This window comes from Rhipicephalus microplus, unplaced genomic scaffold (genome assembly GCF_043290135.1).
Source record: "Rhipicephalus microplus isolate Deutch F79 unplaced genomic scaffold, USDA_Rmic scaffold_709, whole genome shotgun sequence".
Classification (NCBI taxonomy): Eukaryota; Metazoa; Arthropoda; class Arachnida; order Ixodida; family Ixodidae; genus Rhipicephalus; species Rhipicephalus microplus.
Genome location: NW_027465265.1, coordinates 6,108 through 33,648, shown reverse-complemented (window position 1 = coordinate 33,648; position 27,541 = coordinate 6,108). Strand labels below are relative to the sequence as shown.

The 27,541-nt window shown below is 51.4% G+C and overlaps 1 protein-coding gene and 5 non-coding genes across 6 annotated transcripts; 1 reads left to right on the top strand and 5 right to left on the bottom strand.

The window, feature by feature from the left end:
* Nucleotides 1-160: 160 nt before the first annotated feature.
* Nucleotides 161-27,541, top strand: LOC119179405 (uncharacterized; the record flags this gene model as incomplete). Its single annotated transcript, XM_075886070.1, has 2 exons — nucleotides 161-1,022; nucleotides 22,154-27,541. Coding segments are annotated over 2 exons (6,250 nt in total), but the record flags the coding sequence as incomplete, so codon positions are not given.
* Nucleotides 7,687-7,760, bottom strand: TRNAK-UUU (transfer RNA lysine (anticodon UUU)). Its single transcript has one exon. It is a non-coding gene; the product is annotated as a tRNA-Lys (tRNA).
* On the bottom strand, nucleotides 8,864-8,936 carry TRNAN-GUU (transfer RNA asparagine (anticodon GUU)). The gene has a single exon. It is a non-coding gene; the product is annotated as a tRNA-Asn (tRNA).
* TRNAK-UUU (transfer RNA lysine (anticodon UUU)) lies at nucleotides 11,078-11,151 on the bottom strand. The gene has a single exon. It is a non-coding gene; the product is annotated as a tRNA-Lys (tRNA).
* TRNAN-GUU (transfer RNA asparagine (anticodon GUU)) lies at nucleotides 12,256-12,328 on the bottom strand. Its single transcript has one exon. It is a non-coding gene; the product is annotated as a tRNA-Asn (tRNA).
* TRNAK-UUU (transfer RNA lysine (anticodon UUU)) lies at nucleotides 14,469-14,542 on the bottom strand. The gene has a single exon. It is a non-coding gene; the product is annotated as a tRNA-Lys (tRNA).

Here is a 27,541-nt window from a genome sequence, read left to right as displayed (position 1 = left end):
CGCAAGCCAAGGACCGGCCGTTGATCGTTGCCGGCGACTTCAATGCGCACAACAACGTTTGGGGCTACAGTACCAATGACAGGAAAGGTCTTAACCTTGCGGAGTGTGCAAACAACCTCAACTTGAAGTTAATCACGGACTCAAGGTTTCCGACACGCAGAGGCAATTCTGTTCAGCGAGACACCACCCCCGACCTGACGTTCCTCGGAAACGCGGAAGGGTCATGGGACAATCTGCAAGAGGACCTAGGCAGCGACCATTTCATCTTAGAAATCAACGTCCGTATCACACCCGCTCCACCTAAGACGTACAGATACGTCGACTGGGACCTTTTCCGAAGAATAAGGGGTAGCGAGGACAGCCAAGGGGAAACCTTTGAAGAGCTTCTGGAAAATCTGAAAAGTACGGTGGCAAAAGCCACTAAAGAAATAACCTTGGACCTGGAGGTTCCAGTCATGGACTCCAGACTCGCACACCTCCTGGAGGCGAAGAATGCGCTAAGACGACGATGGGAAAAGCAGAAGCTAAACAGGAGGCTGCGATCTAAACTAAGGGAAATAACCAAAAAAATCGAAGAACATTCCAGAGAGCTGAGTGCGCAACAATGGGATGAGGTTTGTAATGAGGCGGATGGTAAAATGAGACGGGGAAGCAAGTGGAGCCTCCTCAAAAACCTATTCGCCGACAGCAACAAACCGACCAAGAGCAATGCTCGAATAATGCTCGACAGACTCGTCCACCTGCACACGATTGAAGGCACTAGTCCTCAGGACTTTGCTAACACCCTGGCAGACATATACCTGCCGACAGAAAGCAAATCAGTCCCCTGGGACGACCCGGCATGCGAGTACAAGGGGACACCTCAACGCTCACTGGATCGTCCATTCGAGGTCTCAGAGATTGTGCACGCCCTTCATGGCCTTAACGGCCGCTCGGCCCCTGGTCCAGACGGATTAACTAACAAACTTCTCAGAAACTTAGATAACCAAGCCATACAAATCATTACAAAGAAAATAAACGAGGTATGGACGGCGGGCCGCGTACCGGATGAATGGCGAACTGCCAATATAATTCTCATCCCCAAACCCGGAAAACCGCTCCATGCCGAGAACTTGAGACCAATATCCCTTACTTCGTGCCTCGGAAAGGTCGCCGAACATGTCATTCACAATAGAATTGCAGAGCACATCGAAGCAAACAGCCTTTTTCGCCACAATCTCATAGGATTCCGAAAATCACTATCAACACAAGATGCCATGCTCCTTATCAGGAGTGCTGTGATAGACAATAAATCACGGGACGTAAAGGGCATCCTGGCGCTCGACATAACGAAGGCCTTCGATACGGTCAGGCACGAACATATCCTCAACGAAATCTCCAGTTTACATCTCGGAGAAAAATTTCACAACTATGTCAGATCGTTTTTGGCGGACCGTACGGCTACCATAAACATCGGACAAATCAGAAGCCGTAAGCACAAGCTGGGAAACGTCGGCACCCCCCAAGGGTCAGTGCTTTCGCCACTTCTTTTCAACATCGCAATGCACGATCTGGCGAACCGACTCTCGAAAGTTCATGGGGTAGGACACGTGATTTACGCAGATGACATTACCATCTGGTCCACAAGTGGCCCACTAGGCTCCCTGGAGCAGAACCTACAACATGCCCTAGACACCACACAAGCTTTCCTACAAAATACGGGGCTGAAGCTATCTACGAGCAAATCAGAGCTCCTTCTATGTAAACACGGCCCCAGAAAGGGACAGCTCCTTAGCTCCCTCCCCGTTCACCTACACACCAAGGACGGAGGTAGTATCCCAATATGTAACACAATCAAGGTCCTGGGCATGGTAGTTGGTGCTTACAGCGGTGACAACGCGGAGGCCCTCAAACGTATAGAGAAAAGTGTCTTCAACTTCACCAGGGTATTATCAAGGGTCAACAGTAGAAGGGCTGGTCTGAAAGAAGACAACCTCATGAAAGCATTTCACGCCTTTCTCATCAACCACGTGACTTACGCCGCCCCCTTCCTCAACTGGAAGAAGACAGAGCTCAACAAAATTGATACATTAATTCGAACAGGATTGAAAAGGGTCCTGAGCCTCCCTCGCAACACTAGTACGGAACGACTCTTACAATTGGGCCTGCATAATACAGCTACCGAACTCTTTGAGGCACAGCGGCATGCACAGATTAGTCGGCTCTCACTCTCAAAGGCGGGCAACGAGATATTGTTTGAAGCCGGTCTTCAGCCTTTCTTCATGCCGCCAGAAAAGTCCCAACTTTGCACACAAGCCATGAAAGCGATAACAGTTGACCCGATTCCCAGAAACATACACCCAACCCACAATGAAGGACGAAGAAAAGCGAGAGCCAAGGCAATACTCGCCAAGATCATGTGCAACGATACGCAGGTCCTCTTCGTTGATGCCGCAAAATATTGGAATCGAGGTGCCTATGCAGTCTCTGTGGTGGACGCCCACGGCTCGCTCGTCAACGCAGCCACGGTAGTTACCAACTTCACCCACGAAGCAGAGGAAATGGCCATTGCGCTAGCCCTTCGAAGCTGCACTGAAGCCTCTGTCATTTACTCGGACTCTAGAACAGCTATAAGAACTTTTTCGGCGGCCCTAGTCTCTTCGAAGGCAGCTGCGGTCGTTAACAGGCTTTTCAACCACGAGACGAAGGAGGAAAACTTTCGGTCTACACACATCGCATGGTTCCCAGCCCACATGGGAAACATTTCCGGCTTTGCTGGCAACCCAAACGAGCGGGCACACACACTGGCGCGAGAGCTCACTTTCCGCGTCAGTGGTTCGCCCCCTCGCTTAAATGCAGCCTGCAGGAACCTCGATTACAAAGACCCACTTGTATCATATCACGAACTCACCTCACATCATAGATTAGAACGTCGAACTTTTCCTCCTCCTCACAGAGATCTGAACAGAGCACAAGCAATCACTTACAGACAATTGCAGACACGTACATACATCACACCAACGACACTAAGCAGGATTAATCCGGACTTTTCCACTGCATGTCCACACTGTGGAAACGAGTATAACAATTTCGACCACATGCTCTGGTTGTGCCCTGCCAACGTGGGTACAGAATTTTCTGACCAGTCCTCCTGGGACTCCGCCCTTCGAAGCACAGAGCTCATCGCCCAGCTCAAGGCTGTCCAGAGGGCCCGGGCCGTCGCCGAGAGACTCTGTCTACCGGTCCCGACCTGGGTGGAGCCGCCGGATTGATGGCGGGGCTTTCGGCACCGCTTTCTTTCCTCTCAGGACCTTAATAAAGTTCATACTCACTCACTCACTCACTCTTACCACCGTCAGAACATATCTTCAACGCCATCAGCGCAAAGCAAAAAAAAAGCGACACACCGTCCACGGGTGGGCTCGAAACTCCAACCTTTCGGTTAACAGCCGATCGCGCTAGCCAATTGCGCCACGGAGACAGTCCTGGTCCACTCTCACCACCGTCAGAACATTTCTTCAGAGCTATCAGCCCAAAGGAAAAAAAGCACCGCACCACTACCGGGTGGGCTCGAACCTCCAACCTTTCGGTTAACAGCCCATCGCGCTAGCCAATAGCGCCACGGAGACAGTCGTGCTCCTCTCTCACCACCGTCAGAACAGTTCTTCAGACGATCAGCCCAAAGAAAAAAAGCGCCGCACCACCACCGGGTGGGCTAGAACCTCCAAACTTTCGGTTAACAGCCAATCGCGCTAGCCAATTGCGCCACGGAGACAGTCGTGCTCCACTCTCACCACCGCCGGACATTTCTTCAGAGCTATCAGCCCAAAGAAGAAAAAGCGCCGCACCACCGGGTGGGCTCGAACCTCCAACCATTCGGTTAACAGCCGATCACGCTAGCCGATTGCGCCACGGAGACAGTCGTGCTCCACTCTCACCACCATCAGAACATTTCTTCAGACTATCAGCCCAAAGAAAAAAAAAGCGCCGCACCACCCCCGGGTGGGCTCGAACCTCCAAACTTTCGGTTAACAGCCGATCGCGCTAGCCAATTGCGCCACGGAGACAGTCGTGCTTCACTCTCACCACCATCAGAACATATCTTCAACGCCATCAGCGCAAAGCAAAAAAAGCGACACACCGTCCACGGGCGGGCTCGAACCTCCAACCTTTCGGTTAACAGCCGATCGCGCTAGCCAATTGCGCCACGGAGACAGTCGTGCTCCACTCTCACGACCGTCAGAACATTTCTTCAGAGGTATCAGCCAAAAGGAAAAAAAGCGCCGCAACACCACCGGGTGGGCTCGAACCTCCAACCTTTCGGTTAACAGCCCATCGCGCTAGCCAATAGCGCCACGGAGACAGTCGTGCTTCACTCTTACCACCGTCAGAACATATCTTCAACGCCATCAGCGCAAAGCAAAAAAAAAGCGACACACCGTCCACGGGTGGGCTCGAAACTCCAACCTTTCGGTTAACAGCCGATCGCGCTAGCCAATTGCGCCACGGAGACAGTCCTGGTCCACTCTCACCACCGTCAGAACATTTCTTCAGAGCTATCAGCCCAAAGGAAAAAAAGCACCGCACCACCACCGGGTGGGCTCGAACCTGCAATCTTTTGGTTTACAGCTGATCGCTCTAGTCAATTGCGCCTCGGAGACAGTCCTGCTCCACTCTCACCACCATCAGAACATAGCTTCAAAGCTATCAGCCCAAAGAAAAAAAGCAACAAACCACTCTCGGGAGGGCTCGAACCTCCAACCTTTCAGTTAACAGCCGATCGCGCTAGCCAATTGCGCCACGGAGACAGTCGTGCTCCACTCTCAACACCGTCAGAACATTTCTTCAGAGCTATTAGCCCAAAGGAAAAAAAGCGCCGCACCACCACCGGGTGGGCTCGAACCTCCAACCTTACGGTTAACAGCCCATCGCGCTAACCAATGGCGCAACGGAGATAGTCGTGCTCCACTTTCACCACCGTCAGAACATTTCTCCAAAGCTTTCAGCGCCAAGAAGAAAAAAGCGACACACCGCTCCTGGGAGGGCTCGAACCTCAAGCCTTTCGGTTAACAGTCGAACGCGCTAGCCAAATGTGCCACGAAGACAGTAGTGCAGTGCTCTCACCACCGTCTGTACATTTCTCCAAAGCTATGAGCGCAATAAAAAAAGCGACACACTGCTCACGGAAGGGCTGGAACCTCCAACCTTTCGATTACCATACGAACGCGCTAGCCAATTGCGCCACGGAGACAGTCGTGCTCCACTCTCACCACCGTCAGAACATTTCTTGAAAGCTATCAGCTCAAAGAAAAAAAAAGCGACACACCACTCCCGGGAGGGCTCGAACCTCCAACGTTTCGATTAACAGCCGATCGCGCTAGAATATTGCGCCACGGAGACTTTTTTTTTTCTTAAATGAATGAAATTATCAACAGTAATGTACAAAGAGCATACTTCACCAGAAGTCCGGAAAACACGCAAAAGCGTCAAGAACGAGAAGTGACTCCGGAACAGGGTCAAAAGTGTCGACAACACTGCGCACTTGAGCAGCTGCTTCTCGGAAGACAGACCTAGTCGACCATGGTGGCTCGGCATGTCTATCAATCATGCGACTTTTCCATAATGAATACAGTCCCAACAACATAAACAAGTCGTAAGGAGTATTATCAGTCAGACTCTTTTTGAACGGAAGGAACCTAATAAAATTACCTGTGATTGGAAGTTCGTGCTGCACTCTCACCACCATCAGAACATTTCTCCAAAGCCATCAGCGCAAAAAAAAGCAACACACATCTACCGGGAGGGCTCGAATCTCCAAACTTTCGGTTAACAGCCGAACGCGCTAGCCAATTGCTTCACGGAGACATTTTTGCTGCACTCTCACCCCCGTCAGAACATTTCTTCAAAGCTATCAGCGCAAAGAAGAAAAAAGCGCCGCACCACCACCGGGTGGGCTCGAACCTCCAACCTTTCGGTTAACAGCTGATCGCGCTAGCCAATTGCGCCACGGAGAAAGTCGTGCTCTACTCTCACCACCGTCAGAACATTTCTTCAGAGCTATCAGCCCAAAGAAACAAAAGTGCCGCACCACCACCAGGTGGGCTCGAACCTCCAGTTTTTCGGTTAACGGCCGAACGCGCTAGGCAATAGCGCCACGGAGACTGTCGTTCTCCCCTCTCACCACCATTAGAAAATATCTTCAAAGCTATCAGCGCAAAGAAAAAAAGCGACACACCGTCCCCTGGTGGGCTCAAACCTCCAACCTTTCGGTTAACAGCCAATCGCGCTAGCCAATTGCGCCACGGAGACATTCCTGCATCACTCTCACCACCATCAAACATATCTTCAAAGCTATAAGCCCAAAGAAAAAAAAGCGCCGCACCACTCCCGGGTGGGCTCTAACCTCCAACCTTTCTGTTAACAGCCGATCGCGCTAGCCAATTGCACCACGGAGACAGTCATGCTTCACTCTTACCACCGTCGGAACATATCTTCAAATCTATGAGCCCAAAGAAAAAAAAGCGCCGCACCACCACCGGGTGGGCTCGAACCTCCAACCTTTCGGTTGACAGCCGAACGCGCTAGCCAATTGCTTCACGGAGACATTTTTGATGCACTCTCACCCCCGTCAGAACATTTCTTCAAAGCTATCAGCGCAAAGAAGAAAAAAGCGCCGCACCACCACCGGGTGGGCTCGAACCTCCAACCTTTCGGTTAACAGCCGATCGCGCTAGCCAAATGCGCCACGGAGAAAGTCGCGCTCTACTCTCACCACCGTCAGAACATTTCTTCAGAGCTATCAGCCCAAAGAAACAAAAGCGCCGTACCACCACCGGGTGGGCTCGAACCTCCAGCTTTTCGGTTAACGGCCGAACGCGCTAGGCAATAGCGCCACGGAGACTGTCGTTCTCCCCTCTCACCACCATTAGAACATATCTTCAAAGCTATCAGCGCAAGAAAAATGCGACACACCGTCCCCTGGTGGGCTGAAACCTCCAACCTTTCGGTTAGCAGCCAATCGCGCTAGCCAATTGCGCTACGGAGACATTTCTGCACCACTCTCAACACCATCAAACATATCTTCAAAGCTATAAGCCCAAAGAAAAAAACGCGCCGCACCACCCCCGGGTGGGCTCTTACCTCCAACCTTTCTGTTAACAGCCGATCGCGCTAGCCAATTGCACCACGGAGACAGTCATGCTTCACTCTTACCACCGTCAGAACATATTTTCAAATCTATGAGCCCAAAGAAAAAAAAGCGCCGCACCACCACCAGGTGGGCTCGAACCTCCAACCTTTCGGTTAACAGCCGATCACGCTAGCCGATTGCGCCACGGAGATATTCGTGCTCCACTCCCACCACCATCAGAACATATCTTCAAAGCTATCAGCGCAAAGAAAAAGCAACACACCACTCCCGGGAGGGCTCGAACCTCCAAATTTTCGGTTAACAGCCGAACGTGGTAGCCAATTGCGCCACGGAGACAGTCGTGCTCCATTCTCACCAACGTCAGAACATTTCTCCAAAGCTATCAGCACAAAGAAAAGAGCATCACACCACTCCCGGGAGGGCTCGGAACTCCAACCTTTTGGTTAACAGCCGATCGCGCTAGCCAATTGCGCAGCGGAGACAGTCATGCGCAACTCTCACCACCGTGAAAACATTTCTCCAAAGCTATCGGCGCAAAGATAAAAAAAGTGACACACCGCTTCCGGGAGGGCTCGAACCTCCAAACTTTCGGTTAAAAGCCGAACGCGCTAGCCAAATGCGCCACGGAGACAGTCGTGCTCCATTCTCACCACTGTCAGAACATAACTGTAAAGCTATCAGCGCAAATAAAAAAGCAACACACCACTTCCGGGAGGGCACGAACCTCCAACCTTTCGGTTAACAGCCGATCGCGCTAGCCAATTGCGCCACGGAGACAGTCCTGCTCCACTCTCACCACCATCAGAACATATCTTCAAATCTATGAGCCCAAAGAAAAAAAAGCGCCGCACCACCACCGGGTGGGCTCGAACTTCCAACCTTTTGGTTAACAGCTGATCGCGCTAGCCAATTGCGCCACGGAGACAGTCCTGCTCCACTCTCACCACCTTGAGAACATATCTTCAAAGCTATCAGCCCAAAGAAAAAAAGCAACAAACCACTCCCGGGAGGGCTCGAACCTCCAACCTTTCAGTTAACAGCCGATCGCGCTAGCCAATTGCGCCACAGAGACAGTCGTGCTCCACTCTCAACACCATCAGAACATTTCTTCAGAGCTATCAGGCCAAAAGAAAAAAAGCGCCGCACCACCACCGGGTGGGCTCGAACCTCCAACCTTTCGGTTAACAGCCCATCGCGCTAGCCAATAGCGCCACGGAGACAGTCGTGCTCCTCTCTCACCACCGTCAGAACATTTCTTCAGACTATCAGCCCAAAGAAAAAAAAAGCGCCGCACCACCACCGGGTGGGCGCGAACCTCCAACCTTTCGTTTAACAGCCGTTCACGCTAGCCGATTGCGCCCCGGAGACAGTCGTGCTCCACTCTCACCACCATCAGAACATATCTTCAAAGCTATCAGCGCAAAGAAAGAGCAACACACCACTCCCGGGAGGGCTCGAACCTCCAAATTTTCGGTTAACAGCCGAACGTGCTAGCCAATTGCGCCACGGGGACAGTCGTGCTCCAATCTCACCAACGTCAGAACATTTCTCCAAATCTATCAGCACAAAGAAAAGAGCATCACACCACTCCCGGGAGGGCTCGGAACTCAAACCTTTTGGTTAACAGCCGATCGCGCTAGCCAATTGCGCAGCGGAGACAGTCATGCGCAACTCTCACCACCGTGAAAACATTTCTCCAAAGCTATCAGCGCAAAGATAAAAAAACTGACACATTGCTTCCGGGAGGGCTCGAACCTCCAAATTTCGGTTAACAGCCGAACGCGCTAGCCAGTTGCGCCACGGAGACAGTCCTGCTCTACTCTCACCACCATCAGAACATATCTTCAAAGCTATCAGCCCAAAGAAAAAAGAGCAACACACCACTCTCGGGAGGGCTCGAACCTCCAACCTTTCAGTTAAAAGCCGATCGCGCTAGCCAATTGCGACACGGAGACAGTCGCGCTACACTTTCACCACCGTCAGAACATTTCCTCAGAGCTATCAGCCCAAAGGAAAAAAAGCGCAGCACCACAACCGGGTGGGCTAGAACCTCCAAGCTTTCGGTTAACAGCCCAACGCGCTAGCCAATTGCGCCACGGAGACAGTCGTGGTCCACTCTCACAACCATCAGAACATACCTTCAAAGCTATCAGCGCAAAGAAAAAAGCAACACACCACTCCCGGGAGGGCTCGAACCTCCAACCTCTCGGTCAACAGCCGATCGCGCTAGCCAATTGCGACAGCCACGGAGACAGTCGTTCTCCGCTCTCACCACCATAAGAACATATCTTCAAAGCTATCAGCGCAAAGAAAAAAGCGACACACCGTCCCCTGGTGGGCTCAAACCTCCAACCTTTTGGTTAACAGCCAATCGCGCTAGCCAATTGCGCTACGGAGACAGTCCTGCACCACTCTCACCACCATCAAACATATCTTCAAAGCTATCAGCCCAAAGAAAAAAAAAGCGCCGTACCGCCCCCGGGTGGGCTCGAACCTCCAAACTTTCGGTTAACAGCCGATCGCGCTAGCCAATTGCGCCACGGAGACAGTCGTGCTTCACTCTCACCACCATCAGAACATATTTTCAACGCCATCAGCGCAAAGCAAAAAAAGCGACACACCGTCCACGGGTGGACTGGAAACTCCAACCTTTCGGTTAACAGCCGATCGCGCTAGCCAATTGCGCCACGGAGACAGTCGTGCTTCACTCTCACCACCATCAGAACATATCTTCAACGCCATCAGCGCAAAGCAAAAAAAAGCGACACACCGTCCACGGGTGGGCTCGAAACTCCAACCTTTCGGTTAACAGCCCATCGCGCTAGCCAATGGCGCAACGGAGATAGTCGTGCTCCACTTTCACCACCGTCAGAACATTTCTCCAAAGCTTTCAGCGCCAAGAAGAAAAAAGCGACACACCGCTCCTGGGAGGGCTCGAACCTCCAGCCTTTCGGTTAACAGTCGAACGCGCTAGCCAAATGTGCCACGAAGACAGTAGTTCAGCGCTCTCACCACCGTCTGTACATTTCTCAAAAGCTATCAGCGCAATAAAAAAAGCGACACACTGCTCCCGGAAGGGCTCGAACCTCCAACCTTTCAATTACCATACGAACGCGCTAGCCAATTGCGCCACGGAGACAGTCGTGCTCCACTCTCACCACCGTCAGAACATTTCTTGACAGCTATCAGCGCAAAAAAAAAAAAGCGACACACCACTCCCGGGAGGGCTCGAACCTCCAACATTTCGATTAACAGCCGAACGCGCTAGCCAAATGCGCCACGGAGACTGTCGTGCTCCATTCTCACCACTGTCAGAACATAACTTTAAAGCTATCAGCGCAAAGAAAAAAGCAACACACCACTTCCGGGAGGGCACGAACCTCCAACCTTTCGGTTAACAGCCGATTGCGCTAGCCAAATGCGCCACGGAGACAGTCCTGCTCCACTCTTACCCCCATCAGAACATATCTTCAAAGCTATCAGCCCAAAGAAAAAAAAAGCGCCGCACCACCACCGGGTGGACTCGAACCTCCAACCTTTCGGTTAACAGCCGATCACGCTAGCCGATTGCGCCACGGAGATATTCGTGCTCCACTCCCACCACCATCAGAACATATCTTCAAAGCTATCAGCGCAAAGAAAAAGCAACACACCACTCCCTGGAGGGCTCGAACCTCCAAATTTTCGGTTAACAGCCGAACGTGGTAGCCAATTGCGCCACGGAGACAGTCGTGCTCCAATCTCACCAACGTCAGAACATTTCTCCAAAGCTATCAGCACAAAGAAAAGAGCATCACACCACTCCCGGGAGGGCTCGGAACTCCAACCTTTTGGTTAACAGCCGATCGCGCTAGCCAATTGCGCAGCGGAGACAGTCATGCGCAACTCTCACCACCGTGAAAACATTTCTCCAAAGCTATCGGCGCAAAGATAAAAAAAGTGACACACCGCTTCCGGGAGGGCTCGAACCTCCAAACTTTCGGTTAAAAGCCGAACGCGCTAGCCAAATGCGCCACGGAGACAGTCGTGCTCCATTCTCACCACTGTCAGAACATAACTGTAAAGCTATCAGCGCAAATAAAAAAGCAACACACCACTTCCGGGAGGGCACGAACCTCCAACCTTTCGGTTAACAGCCGATCGCGCTAGCCAATTGCGCCACGGAGACAGTCCTGCTCCACTCTCACCACCATCAGAACATATCTTCAAATCTATGAGCCCAAAGAAAAAAAAGCGCCGCACCACCACCGGGTGGGCTCGAACTTCCAACCTTTTGGTTAACAGCTGATCGCGCTAGCCAATTGCGCCACGGAGACAGTCCTGCTCCACTCTCACCACCTTGAGAACATATCTTCAAAGCTATCAGCCCAAAGAAAAAAAGCAACAAACCACTCCCGGGAGGGCTCGAACCTCCAACCTTTCAGTTAACAGCCGATCGCGCTAGCCAATTGCGCCACAGAGACAGTCGTGCTCCACTCTCAACACCATCAGAACATTTCTTCAGAGCTATCAGGCCAAAAGAAAAAAAGCGCCGCACCACCACCGGGTGGGCTCGAACCTCCAACCTTTCGGTTAACAGCCCATCGCGCTAGCCAATAGCGCCACGGAGACAGTCGTGCTCCTCTCTCACCACCGTCAGAACATTTCTTCAGACTATCAGCCCAAAGAAAAAAAAAGCGCCGCACCACCACCGGGTGGGCGCGAACCTCCAACCTTTCGTTTAACAGCCGTTCACGCTAGCCGATTGCGCCCCGGAGACAGTCGTGCTCCACTCTCACCACCATCAGAACATATCTTCAAAGCTATCAGCGCAAAGAAAGAGCAACACACCACTCCCGGGAGGGCTCGAACCTCCAAATTTTCGGTTAACAGCCGAACGTGCTAGCCAATTGCGCCACGGGGACAGTCGTGCTCCAATCTCACCAACGTCAGAACATTTCTCCAAATCTATCAGCACAAAGAAAAGAGCATCACACCACTCCCGGGAGGGCTCGGAACTCAAACCTTTTGGTTAACAGCCGATCGCGCTAGCCAATTGCGCAGCGGAGACAGTCATGCGCAACTCTCACCACCGTGAAAACATTTCTCCAAAGCTATCAGCGCAAAGATAAAAAAAACTGACACATTGCTTCCGGGAGGGCTCGAACCTCCAAATTTCGGTTAACAGCCGAACGCGCTAGCCAGTTGCGCCACGGAGACAGTCCTGCTCTACTCTCACCACCATCAGAACATATCTTCAAAGCTATCAGCCCAAAGAAAAAAGAGCAACACACCACTCTCGGGAGGGCTCGAACCTCCAACCTTTCAGTTAAAAGCCGATCGCGCTAGCCAATTGCGACACGGAGACAGTCGCGCTACACTTTCACCACCGTCAGAACATTTCCTCAGAGCTATCAGCCCAAAGGAAAAAAAGCGCAGCACCACAACCGGGTGGGCTAGAACCTCCAAGCTTTCGGTTAACAGCCCAACGCGCTAGCCAATTGCGCCACGGAGACAGTCGTGGTCCACTCTCACAACCATCAGAACATACCTTCAAAGCTATCAGCGCAAAGAAAAAAGCAACACACCACTCCCGGGAGGGCTCGAACCTCCAACCTCTCGGTCAACAGCCGATCGCGCTAGCCAATTGCGACAGCCACGGAGACAGTCGTTCTCCGCTCTCACCACCATAAGAACATATCTTCAAAGCTATCAGCGCAAAGAAAAAAGCGACACACCGTCCCCTGGTGGGCTCAAACCTCCAACCTTTTGGTTAACAGCCAATCGCGCTAGCCAATTGCGCTACGGAGACAGTCCTGCACCACTCTCACCACCATCAAACATATCTTCAAAGCTATCAGCCCAAAGAAAAAAAAAGCGCCGTACCGCCCCCGGGTGGGCTCGAACCTCCAAACTTTCGGTTAACAGCCGATCGCGCTAGCCAATTGCGCCACGGAGACAGTCGTGCTTCACTCTCACCACCATCAGAACATATTTTCAACGCCATCAGCGCAAAGCAAAAAAAGCGACACACCGTCCACGGGTGGACTGGAAACTCCAACCTTTCGGTTAACAGCCAATCGCGCTAGCCAATTGCGCCACGGAGACAGTCGTGCTTCACTCTCACCACCATCAGAACATATCTTCAACGCCATCAGCGCAAAGCAAAAAAAAGCGACACACCGTCCACGGGTGGGCTCGAAACTCCAACCTTTCGGTTAACAGCCCATCGCGCTAGCCAATGGCGCAACGGAGATAGTCGTGCTCCACTTTCACCACCGTCAGAACATTTCTCCAAAGCTTTCAGCGCCAAGAAGAAAAAAGCGACACACCGCTCCTGGGAGGGCTCGAACCTCCAGCCTTTCGGTTAACAGTCGAACGCGCTAGCCAAATGTGCCACGAAGACAGTAGTTCAGCGCTCTCACCACCGTCTGTACATTTCTCAAAAGCTATCAGCGCAATAAAAAAAGCGACACACTGCTCCCGGAAGGGCTCGAACCTCCAACCTTTCAATTACCATACGAACGCGCTAGCCAATTGCGCCACGGAGACAGTCGTGCTCCACTCTCACCACCGTCAGAACATTTCTTGACAGCTATCAGCGCAAAAAAAAAAAGCGACACACCACTCCCGGGAGGGCTCGAACCTCCAACATTTCGATTAACAGCCGAACGCGCTAGCCAAATGCGCCACGGAGACTGTCGTGCTCCATTCTCACCACTGTCAGAACATAACTTTAAAGCTATCAGCGCAAAGAAAAAAGCAACACACCACTTCCGGGAGGGCACGAACCTCCAACCTTTCGGTTAACAGCCGATTGCGCTAGCCAAATGCGCCACGGAGACAGTCCTGCTCCACTCTTACCCCCATCAGAACATATCTTCAAAGCTATCAGCCCAAAGAAAAAAAAAGCGCCGCACCACCACCGGGTGGACTCGAACCTCCAACCTTTCGGTTAACAGCCGATCACGCTAGCCGATTGCGCCACGGAGATATTCGTGCTCCACTCCCACCACCATCAGAACATATCTTCAAAGCTATCAGCGCAAAGAAAAAGCAACACACCACTCCCTGGAGGGCTCGAACCTCCAAATTTTCGGTTAACAGCCGAACGTGGTAGCCAATTGCGCCACGGAGACAGTCGTGCTCCAATCTCACCAACGTCAGAACATTTCTCCAAAGCTATCAGCACAAAGAAAAGAGCATCACACCACTCCCGGGAGGGCTCGGAACTCCAACCTTTTGGTTAACAGCCGATCGCGCTAGCCAATTGCGCAGCGGAGACAGTCATGCGCAACTCTCACCACCGTGAAAACATTTCTCCAAAGCTATCGGCGCAAAGATAAAAAAAGTGACACACCGCTTCCGGGAGGGCTCGAACCTCCAAACTTTCGGTTAAAAGCCGAACGCGCTAGCCAAATGCGCCACGGAGACAGTCGTGCTCCATTCTCACCACTGTCAGAACATAACTGTAAAGCTATCAGCGCAAATAAAAAAGCAACACACCACTTCCGGGAGGGCACGAACCTCCAACCTTTCGGTTAACAGCCGATCGCGCTAGCCAATTGCGCCACGGAGACAGTCCTGCTCCACTCTCACCACCATCAGAACATATCTTCAAATCTATGAGCCCAAAGAAAAAAAAGCGCCGCACCACCACCGGGTGGGCTCGAACCTCCAACCTTTTGGTTAACAGCTGATCGCGCTAGCCAATTGCGCCACGGAGACAGTCCTGCTCCACTCTCACCACCTTGAGAACATATCTTCAAAGCTATCAGCCCAAAGAAAAAAAGCAACAAACCACTCCCGGGAGGGCTCGAACCTCCAACCTTTCAGTTAACAGCCGATCGCGCTAGCCAATTGCGCCACAGAGACAGTCGTGCTCCACTCTCAACACCATCAGAACATTGCTTCAGAGCTATCAGGCCAAAAGAAAAAAAGCGCCGCACCACCACCGGGTGGGCTCGAACCTCCAACCTTTCGGTTAACAGCCCATCGCGATGGCCAATAGCGCCACGGAGACAGTCGTGCTCCTCTCTCACCACCGTCAGAACATTTCTTCAGACTATCAGCCCAAAGAAAAAAAAGCGCCGCACCACCACCGGGTGGGCGCGAACCTCCAACCTTTCGGTTAACAGCCATTCACGCTAGCCGATTGCGCCCCGGAGACAGTCGTGCTCCACTCTCACCACCATCAGAACATATCTTCAAAGCTATCAGCGCAAAGAAAGAGCAACACACCACTCCCGGGAGGGCTCGAACCTCCAAATTTTCGGTTAACAGCCGAACGTGCTAGCCAATTGCGCCACGGGGACAGTCGTGCTCCAATCTCACCAACGTCAGAACATTTCTCCAAATCTATCAGCACAAAGAAAAGAGCATCACACCACTCCCGGGAGGGCTCGGAACTCAAACCTTTTGGTTAACAGCCGATCGCGCTAGCCAATTGCGCAGCGGAGACAGTCGTTCTCCGCTCTCACCACCATAAGAACATATCTTCAAAGCTATCAGCGCAAAGAAAAAAGCGACACACCGTCCCCTGGTGGGCTCAAACCTCCAACCTTTTGGTTAACAGCCAATCGCGCTAGCCAATTGCGCTACGGAGACAGTCCTGCACCACTCTCACCACCATCAAACATATCTTCAAAGCTATCAGCCCAAAGAAAAAAAAAAGCGCCGTACCGCCCCCGGGTGGGCTCGAACCTCCAAACTTTCGGTTAACAGCTGATCGCGCTAGCCAATTGCGCCACGGAGACAGTCGTGCTTCACTCTCACCACCATCAGAACATATCTTCAACGCCATCAGCGCAAAGCAAAAAAAAGCGACACACCGTCCACGGGTGGGCTCGAAACTCCAACCTTTCGGTTAACAGCCCATCGCGCTAGCCAATGGCGCAACGGAGATAGTCGTGCTCCACTTTCACCACCGTCAGAACATTTCTCCAAAGCTTTCAGCGCCAAGAAGAAAAAAGCGACACACCGCTCCTGGGAGGGCTCGAACCTCCAGCCTTTCGGTTAACAGTCGAACGCGCTAGCCAAATGTGCCACGAAGACAGTAGTTCAGCGCTCTCACCACCGTCTGTACATTTCTCAAAAGCTATCAGCGCAATAAAAAAAGCGACACACTGCTCCCGGAAGGGCTCGAACCTCCAACCTTTCAATTACCATACGAACGCGCTAGCCAATTGCGCCACGGAGACAGTCGTGCTCCACTCTCACCACCGTCAGAACATTTCTTGAAAGCTATCAGCGCAAAGAAAAAAAAAGCGACACACCACTCTCGGGAGGGCTCGAACCTCCAACATTTCGATTAACAGCCGAACGCGCTAGCCAAATGCGCCACGGAGACTGTCGTGCTCCATTCTCACCACTGTCAGAACATAACTTTAAAGCTATCAGCGCAAAGAAAAAAGCAACACACCACTTCCGGGAGGGCACGAACCTCCAACCTTTCGGTTAACAGCCGATTGCGCTAGCCAAATGCGCCACGGAGACAGTCCTTTTCCACTCTCACCACCATGAGAACATAACTTCAAAGCTATCAGCCCACAGAAAAAAAAGCGCCGCAGCACCACCGGGTGGGCTCGAACCTCCAACCTTTCGGTTAACAGCCGGTCGCGCTAGCCAGTTGCGCCACGGAGACAGTCCTGCTCTACTCTCACCACCATCAGAACATATCTTCAAAGCTATCAGCCCAAAGAAAAAAGAGCAACACACCACTCTCGGGAGGGCTCGAACCTCCAACCTTTCAGTTAAAAGCCGATCGCGCTAGCCAATTGCGACACGGAGACAGTCGCGCTACACTTTCACCACCGTCAGAACATTTCCTCAGAGCTATCAGCCCAAAGGAAAAAAAGCGCAGCACCACAACCGGGTGGGCTCGAACCTCCAACCTTTCGGTTAACAGCCCAACGCGCTAGCCAATTGCGCCACGGAGACAGTCGTGGTCCACTCTCACCACCATCAGAACATATCTTCAAAGCTATCAGCGCAAAGAAAAAAGCAACACACCACTCCCGGGAGGGCTCGAACCTCCAACCTCTCGGTCAACAGCCGATCGCGCTAGACAATTGCGACAGCCACGGAGACAGTCGTTCTCCGCTCTCACCACCATCAGAACATATCTTCAAAGCTATCAGCGCAAAGAAAAAAGCGACACACCGTCCCCTGGTGGGCTCAAACCTCCAACCTTTTGGTTAACAGCCAATCGCGCTAGCCAATTGCGCTACGGAGACAGTCCTGCAATACTCTCACCACCATCAGAACATATCTTCAACGCCATCAGCGCAAAGCAAAAAAAGCGACACACCGTCCACGGGCATTGGTGCCAATTTAGCGGATTTCCCGCTAAATCTGGCGGATTTTATTTTATTTCGACGGGAAAAAAATCAGTCTAGCGGCTAGCGGATTTTCTGACGGGCCATTTTTGTACATAGCGGATTTCTGTCGGATACCTCACGCAGTGAACCAATTCAAAATCGCCCTGCAAGAAACCATTCCCGTGTTCTCTAAAAATGCGGAAATTGTTTAACTTCAGAGGCTCCTGTTCACTTGCTCCGGAGGACATTTAGTCAGCTCAACATAGTAAAATTCAAGCTGAGGAACAGGCTGAAGCCTGAAACAACAAATGCCATCCTCGTCGTAAGAGTGGGGCTGAAGCGACACCAGAAAAGTTGTTTTGATTACGAACTTCCCACGGCAGTTGTTAGTGCAATCGGGACATCTGCAACGTATGTGCAACCAAGTCACCTGCCTGGTCCCTCAACAAGTACCAGCGGTCCTGTGGAGATGGTGTCAGACGACAACAGCGGCGACGAAGACCTCGATGTGTTTTTCGTTGACCTGTGAGTTTTTTTTTATCAGTGTGAACATTTATAACTTTTAGCCTCATCTGTGATGAGGTTCACCAATGACGACGACCGCAGCACTGAAGCCTCAAGTGTTCTAGTTAGACTCCTTGAACGACTATTCGCGGCAATATGTTATTTCAGCTCTTGAAGTTTTGGGGAGCTTTTGAGAATGATAAAGGTATTTATCATACGAAATTGCAGTGTTTTTTGAATAAAATAGGCCCTAGCGGGAAATTTAGCGGATATGTTTTAGAATCTAGCGGAATCTGGCGGATTTCTCATTTCTTTTTAGCGGATGTCTGACGTTCAGCGATGGCAACACTGTCCACGGGTGGGCTCGAAACTCCAACCTTTCGGTTAACAGCCGATCGCGCTAGCCAATTGCGCCACGGAGACAGTCGTGCTTGACTCTCACCACCATCAGAACATATCTTCAACGCCATCAGCGCAAAGCAAAAAAAGCGACACACCGGCCACGGGTGGGCTCGAACTCCAACCTTTCGGTTAACAGCCCATCATGCTAGCCAATGGCGCAACGGAGATAGTCGTGCTCAACTTTCACCACCGTCAGAACATTTCTCCAAAGCTTTCAGCGCCAAGAAGAAAAAAGCGACACACCGCTCCCGGGAGGGCTCGAACCTCCAGCCTTTCGGTTAACAGTCGAACGTGCTAGCCAAATGTGCCACGAAGACAATAGTGCAGCGCTCTCACCACCGTCTGTACATTTCTCCAAAGCTATCAGCGCAATAAAAAAAGCGACACACTGCTCCCGGAAGGGCTGGAACCTCCAACCTTTCGATTACCATACGAACGCGCTAGAATATTGCGCCACGGAGACTTTTTTTTTTCTTGAATGAATGAAATTATCAACAGTAATGTACACAGAGCATACTTCACCAGAAGTCCGGAAAACACGCAAAAGCGTCAAGAAGGAGAGGTGACTCCGGAACAGGGTCAAAAGTGTCGACAACACTGCGCACTTGAGCAGCTGCTTCTCGGAAGACAGATCTAGTCGACCATGGTTGCTCGGCATGCCTATCAATCGTGCGACTTTTCCATAATGAATACAGTCCCAACAAGACAAACAAGTCGTAAGGAGTATTATCAGTCAGACTCTTTTTGAACAGAAGGAACCTAATAACATTACCTGTGATTGGAAGTTCGTGCTGCACTCTCACCGCCATCAGAACATTTCTCCAAAGCCATCAGCGCAAAGAAAAAAAAGCAACACACATCTACCGGGAGGGCTCGAATCTCCAAACTTTCGGTTAACAGCCGAACGCGCTAGCCAATTGCTTCACGGAGACATTTTTGCTGCACTCTCACCACCGTCAGAACATTTCTTCAAAGCTATCAGCGCAAAGAAGAAAAAAGCGCCACACCACCACCGGGTGGGCTCGAACCTCCAACCTTTCGGTTAACAGCCGATCACGCTAGCCAATTGCGCCACGGAGAAAGTCATGCTCCGCTCTCACCACCGTCAGAACATTTCTTCATAGCTATCAGCCCAAAGAAAAAAAAGCGCCGCACCACCACCGGGTGGGCTCGAACCTCCAGCCTTTCGGTTAACGGCCGAACGCGCTAGGCAATAGCGCCACGGAGACTGTCGTGCTCCACTCTCACCACCGTCAGAACATTTCTTCAGAGCTATCAGCGCAAAGAAAAAGGCAACACACCACTCCCGGGAGGGCTCGAAATTCCAACCTTTCGGTTAACAGCCTATCGCGCTAGGCATTTGCGCAACGGAGACAGTACCCTATCGAGAAAAAACGTATGGTGGGCATGGTGGAAACAACCACCCACCATTATAGTGGATTAATGTAGTGGGTGAATGGTGGAAAACGCCCACCAATGTGCATGGTGCGTATGGTGGGTGCTGCAGTGCCGTCAACGCTTCAGCGCGAAATGACGTCAGAATCACCGTGACGAGCTGCCACAAAAAATAAAAAAGAATTCCATAGAAACGGTTTAAAAAACACCTGTCCTGTAAAAAAAAACAAGGCGCCCCGGGTGATCGAACGTGCAACCTGTGGATTTTGATTCGAAGACACTAACGACTGCGCCACACCAACATGACGTTGATGGTGTGTTGAATACTTAGTTGGCATACTAACGTACGGTTCAACTTATGTTTGTCGAGTACACAACATAGACAAGATATACACCTGCTACTAAAAATTGCACATTTAATAAACACAGGCAACTGCGGCCTGTAACGATTGCCACTGTGTTAATGGCACTAGTGCTATTTTTTTACAATTCACAACTTCAAGAAAAAAAAACAAGTGGACTGGGGAGCAGCAACAGTTTACCGGCGGGGTCTGCCAAGTTTAATATCCGTTTCGCGCTCGTTCTAAAGGGCGACATCTGCTCACGCTTTATGACGCTTCTAGGCTCATTCCATAGATTCGCCCGCCTAGTTTATTTGATTGAGTATTGGGATGCTTTTCGCGCAATGTAGAGGGCGGTCGTGCCAGCGCAATGCTGTAGCTCTTTCGCTAAAGCAACAACTACATAACAGCTTGGCCAAAACGAATTCAGTGTGCCGAAAACATTACGCTATCATATTGGTTCACCAAGCATACGAATTGCCACTTCTGAGTTCCCGTGCAAAAGCTAGAGAAGTGCCGGCGAGTGCGACCGGTGGCTGTCGGTGAGAAGACACTGACGTTCTCTGGGAGTGCTTTAATCGCGTCGCATCGATGTTTGTTGCTTCTTGAGCGGACACCATACACAATGAAAAATGCTTCAATTAGGTTAATTGATGCCATGGCTGCGCTGTATTGTCATACTTAATCGTCGAAATCGTGTATTCTGAAACCCGGAAGCACGGATAACACAATTGTACGGGCTCGGTCGGTAGGCCTAACATTTGGTGGAAATCATGGTGGTAGAACATGTAGTATACAGATCCCAGCTTGGTACACTATATAAATTGCCCGCCATTATGAGCCCACCCATCATCTGCTTACTGCTTCCCAGCATTATCGCGATGGTGGGCAGAGCTTCTCAGCTTGGTACACCATGTAGCCCACCATAATAAGCACCACCCAACATATGCTTAGGGCTTCCCAGCATTATCGCAATGGTGGGCCGAGTGTCCCATTATTGCCCACTATCTAGCCTCTGCTTTCCACCATCATTTCCACTTTACCCATCATCTGTACACCATACCACCCAGTATGTCCCGGCATATCCACAATATTTTCCACTACGTCCCACCATATCCATCATAATTTCCACCATGCCCACTATTATTTCCACTACGCCCACCATGTTTTCCAGTATCCACCATGGCAATTTTTCTGGTAGGGTAGTGCAGCACTCCCACCTCCGTCAGAACATTTCTCCAGAGCTATCAGCCCAAAGAAAAAAAAGCGCCCCACCTCCACCGGGTGGGCTCGAACCTCCAGCCTTTCGGTTAACAGCCCATCGCGCTAGCCAATAGCGCCACGGAGACAGTCGTGCTCCACTCTCACCACCATCAGAACATATCTTCAAAGCTATCAGCGCAAAGAAAAAAGCAACACACCACTCTCGGGAGGGCTCGAACCTCCAACTTTTTGGTTAACAGCCGATCGCGCTAGCCAATTGCGCCCCGGAGACTGTCCTTCTATACTCTCACCACCAGCAGAACATATCTTCTAAGCTATCAGCCCAAAGAAAAAAAAAGCGCCGCACCACCACCGGGTGGGCTCGAACCTCCAACCATTCAGTTAACAGCCGATCGCGCTAGCCAATTGGGACACGGAGGCTGTTGTATTTGTCGCATACTGGGAAGCAGCCCCCGCTTCGGGGGAGCGTTAATTGAAAGACTCCGCGGCGAAGAGGGGGAGGAGGGGCAACTCGGAGGGACTCGTTTTCGGGTGGTTCGCGTGACGGGCAATGCGAAAGGAGCGAAGGGCGTCCTTGACATCTGTTTTACCTACAATCCCAGCCGTGAAGGGAAAGGGGGGGTGAGGGCCACAATGACCCTTCTCGAACACGCGGAAAGCGTTTTGTCCATCTGTCCTTGAAGACCGTCGCACGTGCGGGGTGCGGAGGAAACTCTTTGACAATACTTGTACTTCTCTGTTTGCTTTTCCTTTTTTTCTTCCCCTCTCTACGACAGCGGTACATAGCGAACGAATAAAGCAGTCTTCGTGATGCGTTCAAACTGAAAGGACGTGTTTTTTCTCTGTCGTCGTCTCACTAGAAAAAGTCTGCCTCCCTGCTATTCCGCTACAACATTTTTTGGCGCCGAAACCCGGGAATTAGGGACCCAAAGATGGACATCGACAGGATGAAGCGCAAAAGGGCCGTGGTGCGAACGTCAACAACAAAGCTGCTCAATGACATCGCTACCATGGAGGACGACGCGTCACTCGGTGAGCTTGAAGAAAAGATCAACCTTCTCACCCTTAAGGAAGACTCACTCAAAGAGCTAGATCGGGAAATTGAGATTGGCGTAGAAGATGATGCATTAGAAGAGGAAATTGCATGCTCCGAGAACTACAAAGAAAAGATCAACGTAGCAAGGACTAAAGTACAGCTCATGCTACGTGAGCTTAGCTGCACTAACGCCGCATCAGTGAGCGCTTCGCTAGATCGCACCTCAAGTTCCTCAGATCAAAGAGAATCTAGCCGTAACATCCCGCAAGTAACCCCCACAGTAAAGCTGCCAAAACTAGAGATAGCAAAGTTCAACGGCGAGCTTCGACAGTGGCAAGGCTTTTGGAGTCAGTTCGACACGACAATAAACGCTAACCACCACCTGTCAAACGTGGACAAGTTCAAGTACCTGAACAGTTACTTAACAGGAAAAGCAGCGGCTGCCGTTGCGGGTCTTGATTTGTCCGACGGAAACTACGAAGTTGCTCTCTCGCTGTTAAAGGAAAGGTTCGGTCGTAAAGAAGCCATAATCGAGGATCACATGTCCAGACTGCTCAATATCAAGTCAGTGCGTGACTCGCGGAACCTCAGCCAACTTCGGAGCCTCGTTGACGAAGTAGAGAGAGGTGTACGGAGCCTCACTTCTCTTGGCGTCGGTGTCAGCACGTACGGAGCTCTGCTCCTGACAGTAGTAAAGAAGGCGGTGCCTGCGGACCTTCATCTCGAATACTGTCGACGAAAGGGCGCTACTACAGGAGGCAGTGAACTGGAGGCATTTGCGCATTTTTTGAGAGTCGAGGTAGAGGCACGGGAGATTATACAGCGGGCCGAAACACCAAGGGGCATGTGTGTAGAATCGTCTGTCGAAAACCGTAACAGCACCTTTAAAGCGGCGAGAATGTCTTCAGCCGCTGCACTGCATACCATGACCAAGGAGAGAAAAGGGTGTCTGTTTTGTTCGTCAGGGTGCCACGAAAGCGGTGACTGCGATGCAGAGATGTCGGCAGCTGATAAAAGAGAAATGCTGAAGCGTGAGAATAGATGTTTCCGCTGCACAGTAAAGGGGCACACGTCAAGAGAGTGCCGTAAGGCCAAATGGCTCAGGTGTGCCAACTGTAGCGGAAAACACCTCACGGCTATGTGTGATCCTGATTTCAGAGAATACCGTGGCAGTGGTGAACAGAATGCATCCTCTCCACCAGCGACAGGACAAGCCACAGTGCTAAAGTCTTCTCTAGGCTCAGAGGAGAAATTTATGTGCATGGAGGGGCATCAGTTTCTTCTGCAAACAGCACGAGCTTGGACAGTGGGACCGCACAAAAGTACGCTTGTCAGGCTTCTCCTAGATGGTGGCAGTCAAAGGACGTTCATCCATCGCAAGTTGTCTGAAAGACTGCAGTTGAACGTGCTTGGGGAAGAGGAACTTAAAATCTATGCCTTCGGCGACAAGTCCGCTATAACCCGCACTAAAGCGCGTCTGGTCGAGCTGTGGCTGCAAAGCCAGTACGACGGGAAAAGGGCGCGAGTGGAGGCCCTCGAAGTTCCCTGCATCTGCGCAGATATAATGGCTGCGCCTTTAAAGTCAGTTCTTCTGGAACTTTCGAAATTTGGCTTGCCAGTCGCGGACGTCGCGCAGGGTGACGGAAGTGAAAACATTGATCTTCTGATCGGCGCTGATCATTATTGGGAAATTGTCACGGGATCCACTAAGCGCCTAACCTCCAAGCTGATGGCAGTAGAAACTGCATTTGGGTGGACAGTCCAGGGCCAGGTAGGCGCAAAAAGGTCACCAGGAGTCTGTCCATCTGTTGCTGGCGTAATGCGAGTAGCAGTGAGCGAACAAACTAACAAAGAAATATCAGCACAGTTGAGGTCATTCTGGGAGCTCGAACACATTGGTATCAAGGAACACGAACCAGCTCGCCACCAAGACGCAATCCAACAGCACTACAAAGAAACCGTCAAATTTGAGCATGGGCGGTACACAGTGTCTTTCCCCTGGAAGCCTATGGTTGATGAGCTCGACGACAACTACGAGTGCGCCGCGAAGCGTCTTAGAGCCAACACGACGCGCCTTTTGAAGGGAGATTCCTTGATCGTGGAATATGACGCCTGCATCCGAGAATACATCGAAAAGGGCTATGCAGAGCCAGCCAACAAGCATTGCAGCGCTTCGGAAGGTCCGGTGTATTACATGCCACATCAAGCAGTTGTTCGACAAGAAAGCCTGACAACAAAAGTGAGGGTGGTGTTCGACGCATCATCAAGTGCCAAAGATCGCCTCTCACTGAATGATGTTTTGGAAAGTGGTCCAAAACTTAATCCAGAGCTCATTGATTTGTTGATCAACTTCCGCACTTACAACATCGGCATCGTCGCGGATATTGAAAAGGCATTCCTTCAAATATCTCTGTCAGAGGGTGACCGGAACGCTGTGCGGTTTCTCTGGTATGCTGCCACTCCGAAGAAAGGTGAAGAACTTCCAGCGGTGGCGGCCTACCGGATGACGCGCGTTCCGTTCGGTGTTACATCCAGCCCATTCCTATTAGCCGCAACATTACGACACCATCTTGAAGGACTCCCAGAGCAGTATGCTGAGACTGCGAACATCCTGCGCAGCCATCTCTATGTTGACGACCTTGTGACAGGGGTCGACACCCTCGAACAGGGTAAAGTGCTATGCCAGGAATCAAGCGATATATTATCTCAAGCAGGAATGCGGCTCCACAAGTGGATGTCTAACGACCACGATTTAGTCAACTTCATAGAGGATGGGAACGTGGCGAAGAGGAATGCAAATGCCGAACTTCCTGCAGCCACCAAGGTATTGGGAGTAGGTTGGAATGCTCATACAGATAACTTCGAGTACAATCTGACCTCACTTCTTGAATTCCTCACCACAAGAGCCGACAGCAAGAGATTCGTATTGCAAGTCTCAGCCAGAATTTTCGACCCCTTTGGGTTTATCGCTCCTACAACACTGTACGTAAAGACAATGTTCCAAAGGTTGTGGGAGTTGGGAGCGGGTTGGGACGACCCCTTGCCAGAATTGATGCAAGCGGAGTGGAAGTGCTGGTGTGAAGAGCTTCAATGCATCAAGGCGGTGTCCATTCCGAGGATCATCGCAAGGGATTTCCGAGATGAAAAGACAGAGAAGGTGTTGCACATTTTCTGCGATGCCAGCCCAAAGGCCTACGGTGCTGTCGGATACGTTGCATGCAAGTCTGCTCAAGGAATAATCAATATAAGCCTAATTATGGCCAAATCAAGAGTTGCCCCTTTGAAGCGCCTCTCGTTACCCCGACTAGAGCTGATGGGGGCCCTCATTGGTGCTCGACTGTGCCACTACGTTGCCAAGGCCTTGAACCTCCAGAATGCTGCTGCCATCCTTTGGACCGATTCCACAGTGGCTATGCACTGGATTAAAGGAAACGCTGCCAGATGGAAGCCCTTCGTGGCAAACCGAGTATCAGAGGTTCAGGCGCTGACTGATCCCGAGGATTGGAGGCACTGCCCAGGACTAGACAACCCCGCTGACCTAATCACTCGCGGTATCCTCCCATCAGCCTTGTTAGAAAGCGAATTGTGGTGGAGAGGACCACACTGGCTTCACAAGGATAAGACGCATTGGCCAACGACCGGTGAGCAGAGCCCAGGGGCAGTAGAATGTCACCTGGAAGAGCGAAAAGTGACGGTGATGCCCGTAATATCATCGCCGTTCGAGGCAGTGCTGAAAGTAGAGGAGTTCAGCTCATGCAGCAGAGTCGTGCGCTTAACTGCGTGGGTCCGCCGCTTTGTCAACAATTGCCGCCGCGGGAAAGAAAGGAAAGGTGGTCCGCTACGAGCTGAAGAGGTGATCGATGCTGAGAGGTACTGGTTGACAACAACTCAAGGAGAAGCATTCAGTGACGACATTTCCAACTTGAAAGCCCAAAGACCACTGCACAAAGGCTCTCCTGTTCTGCCACTCAGTCCGTACCTTGACGGGGAAGGTCTCATGCGAGTTGGTGGACGCTTGCAATTCACCGACAACCACGAAGAGACTAAACATCCCATCATTCTACCTAGCACTCATCCCTTCACGCTACTGCTCATAAGGAAAGAGCACGTGAGAATGCTACACTCAGGGGTGCGCGACACCTTGGCGTCATTGCGAGAGTCGTATTGGATCATCCGAGGGCGCCAGGCCGTAAAAAAGGTTATCAAGCAGTGCCTCATCTGTCGCAAACAAAGTTGCCCTCAAGCCACGGAACCAGTGGCACCACTTCCAGCTGACAGAGTAACAGAAGGAAATCCGTTCGACACTGTCGGCATCGATTTCGCAGGACCTTTGATTTGTCAAGAGTCGCGCGGTGCCCGAAAATGTTACATCGCAATTTTAACCTGCGCTGTGACACGTGCCGTCCATCTTGAGCTCGTTAGCGACATGTCGACTACAGCCTTTCTCCTGGCTTTCAAGCGCTTCGTGGCTCGCAGGGGAATCTGCTCGACTATTTATTCGGACAACGCGCTAACCTTCAAGAGAGCAGCAAAAGATCTGAATGCAATGTTCACGCTACTAAAATCAGAGGAAATGCAGTCATACTTCGCCGGAAACCAGATCAGGTGGAAGTTTATTGTTGAAAGGGCAGCTTGGTGGGGCGGATTCTGGGAACGGTTGGTGCGATCGGTGAAGGTAGCGTTGCGCAAGGTGTTAGGTCGGAGCAGTTTAAGCTTTGAAGAACTCACAACTGTCTTGTACGAAGTCGAGGCCGTAATAAACTCACGCCCATTGACTTTCACCTACGATGATGCTCAAGAGCCAGAACCACTGTCGCCGGCGCACTTCCTCGTCGGAAGAAAGCTGACAACCCTTCCTCCACACCACCTGCCAGCCGAAATTCCGGGCGGTGACGCGCATATCTCACGACGCTGGAAGTACCGGTCTGCCATGGCTGAAGGATTCTGGAGACGGTGGCGGAGAGAGTACTTATTGGAGCTTCGATCGGCGCATCTGTCCCGGCCAACGACATCGAGTGACCTAAAGATAGACGATTTAGTTCTTTTAAAGGAAGATCATCTCAAACGACACATGTGGAAGATCGCCAGAATCAAGGAAACGTTCAAGGGCAGGGACGGCAGGGTGCGGGCCTGCAGTTTGAAACTAAGCGGGGGAACGGTGGTGAAACGACCAATACAGCTGCTTTATCCGCTAGAAGTCGACCGACAATGA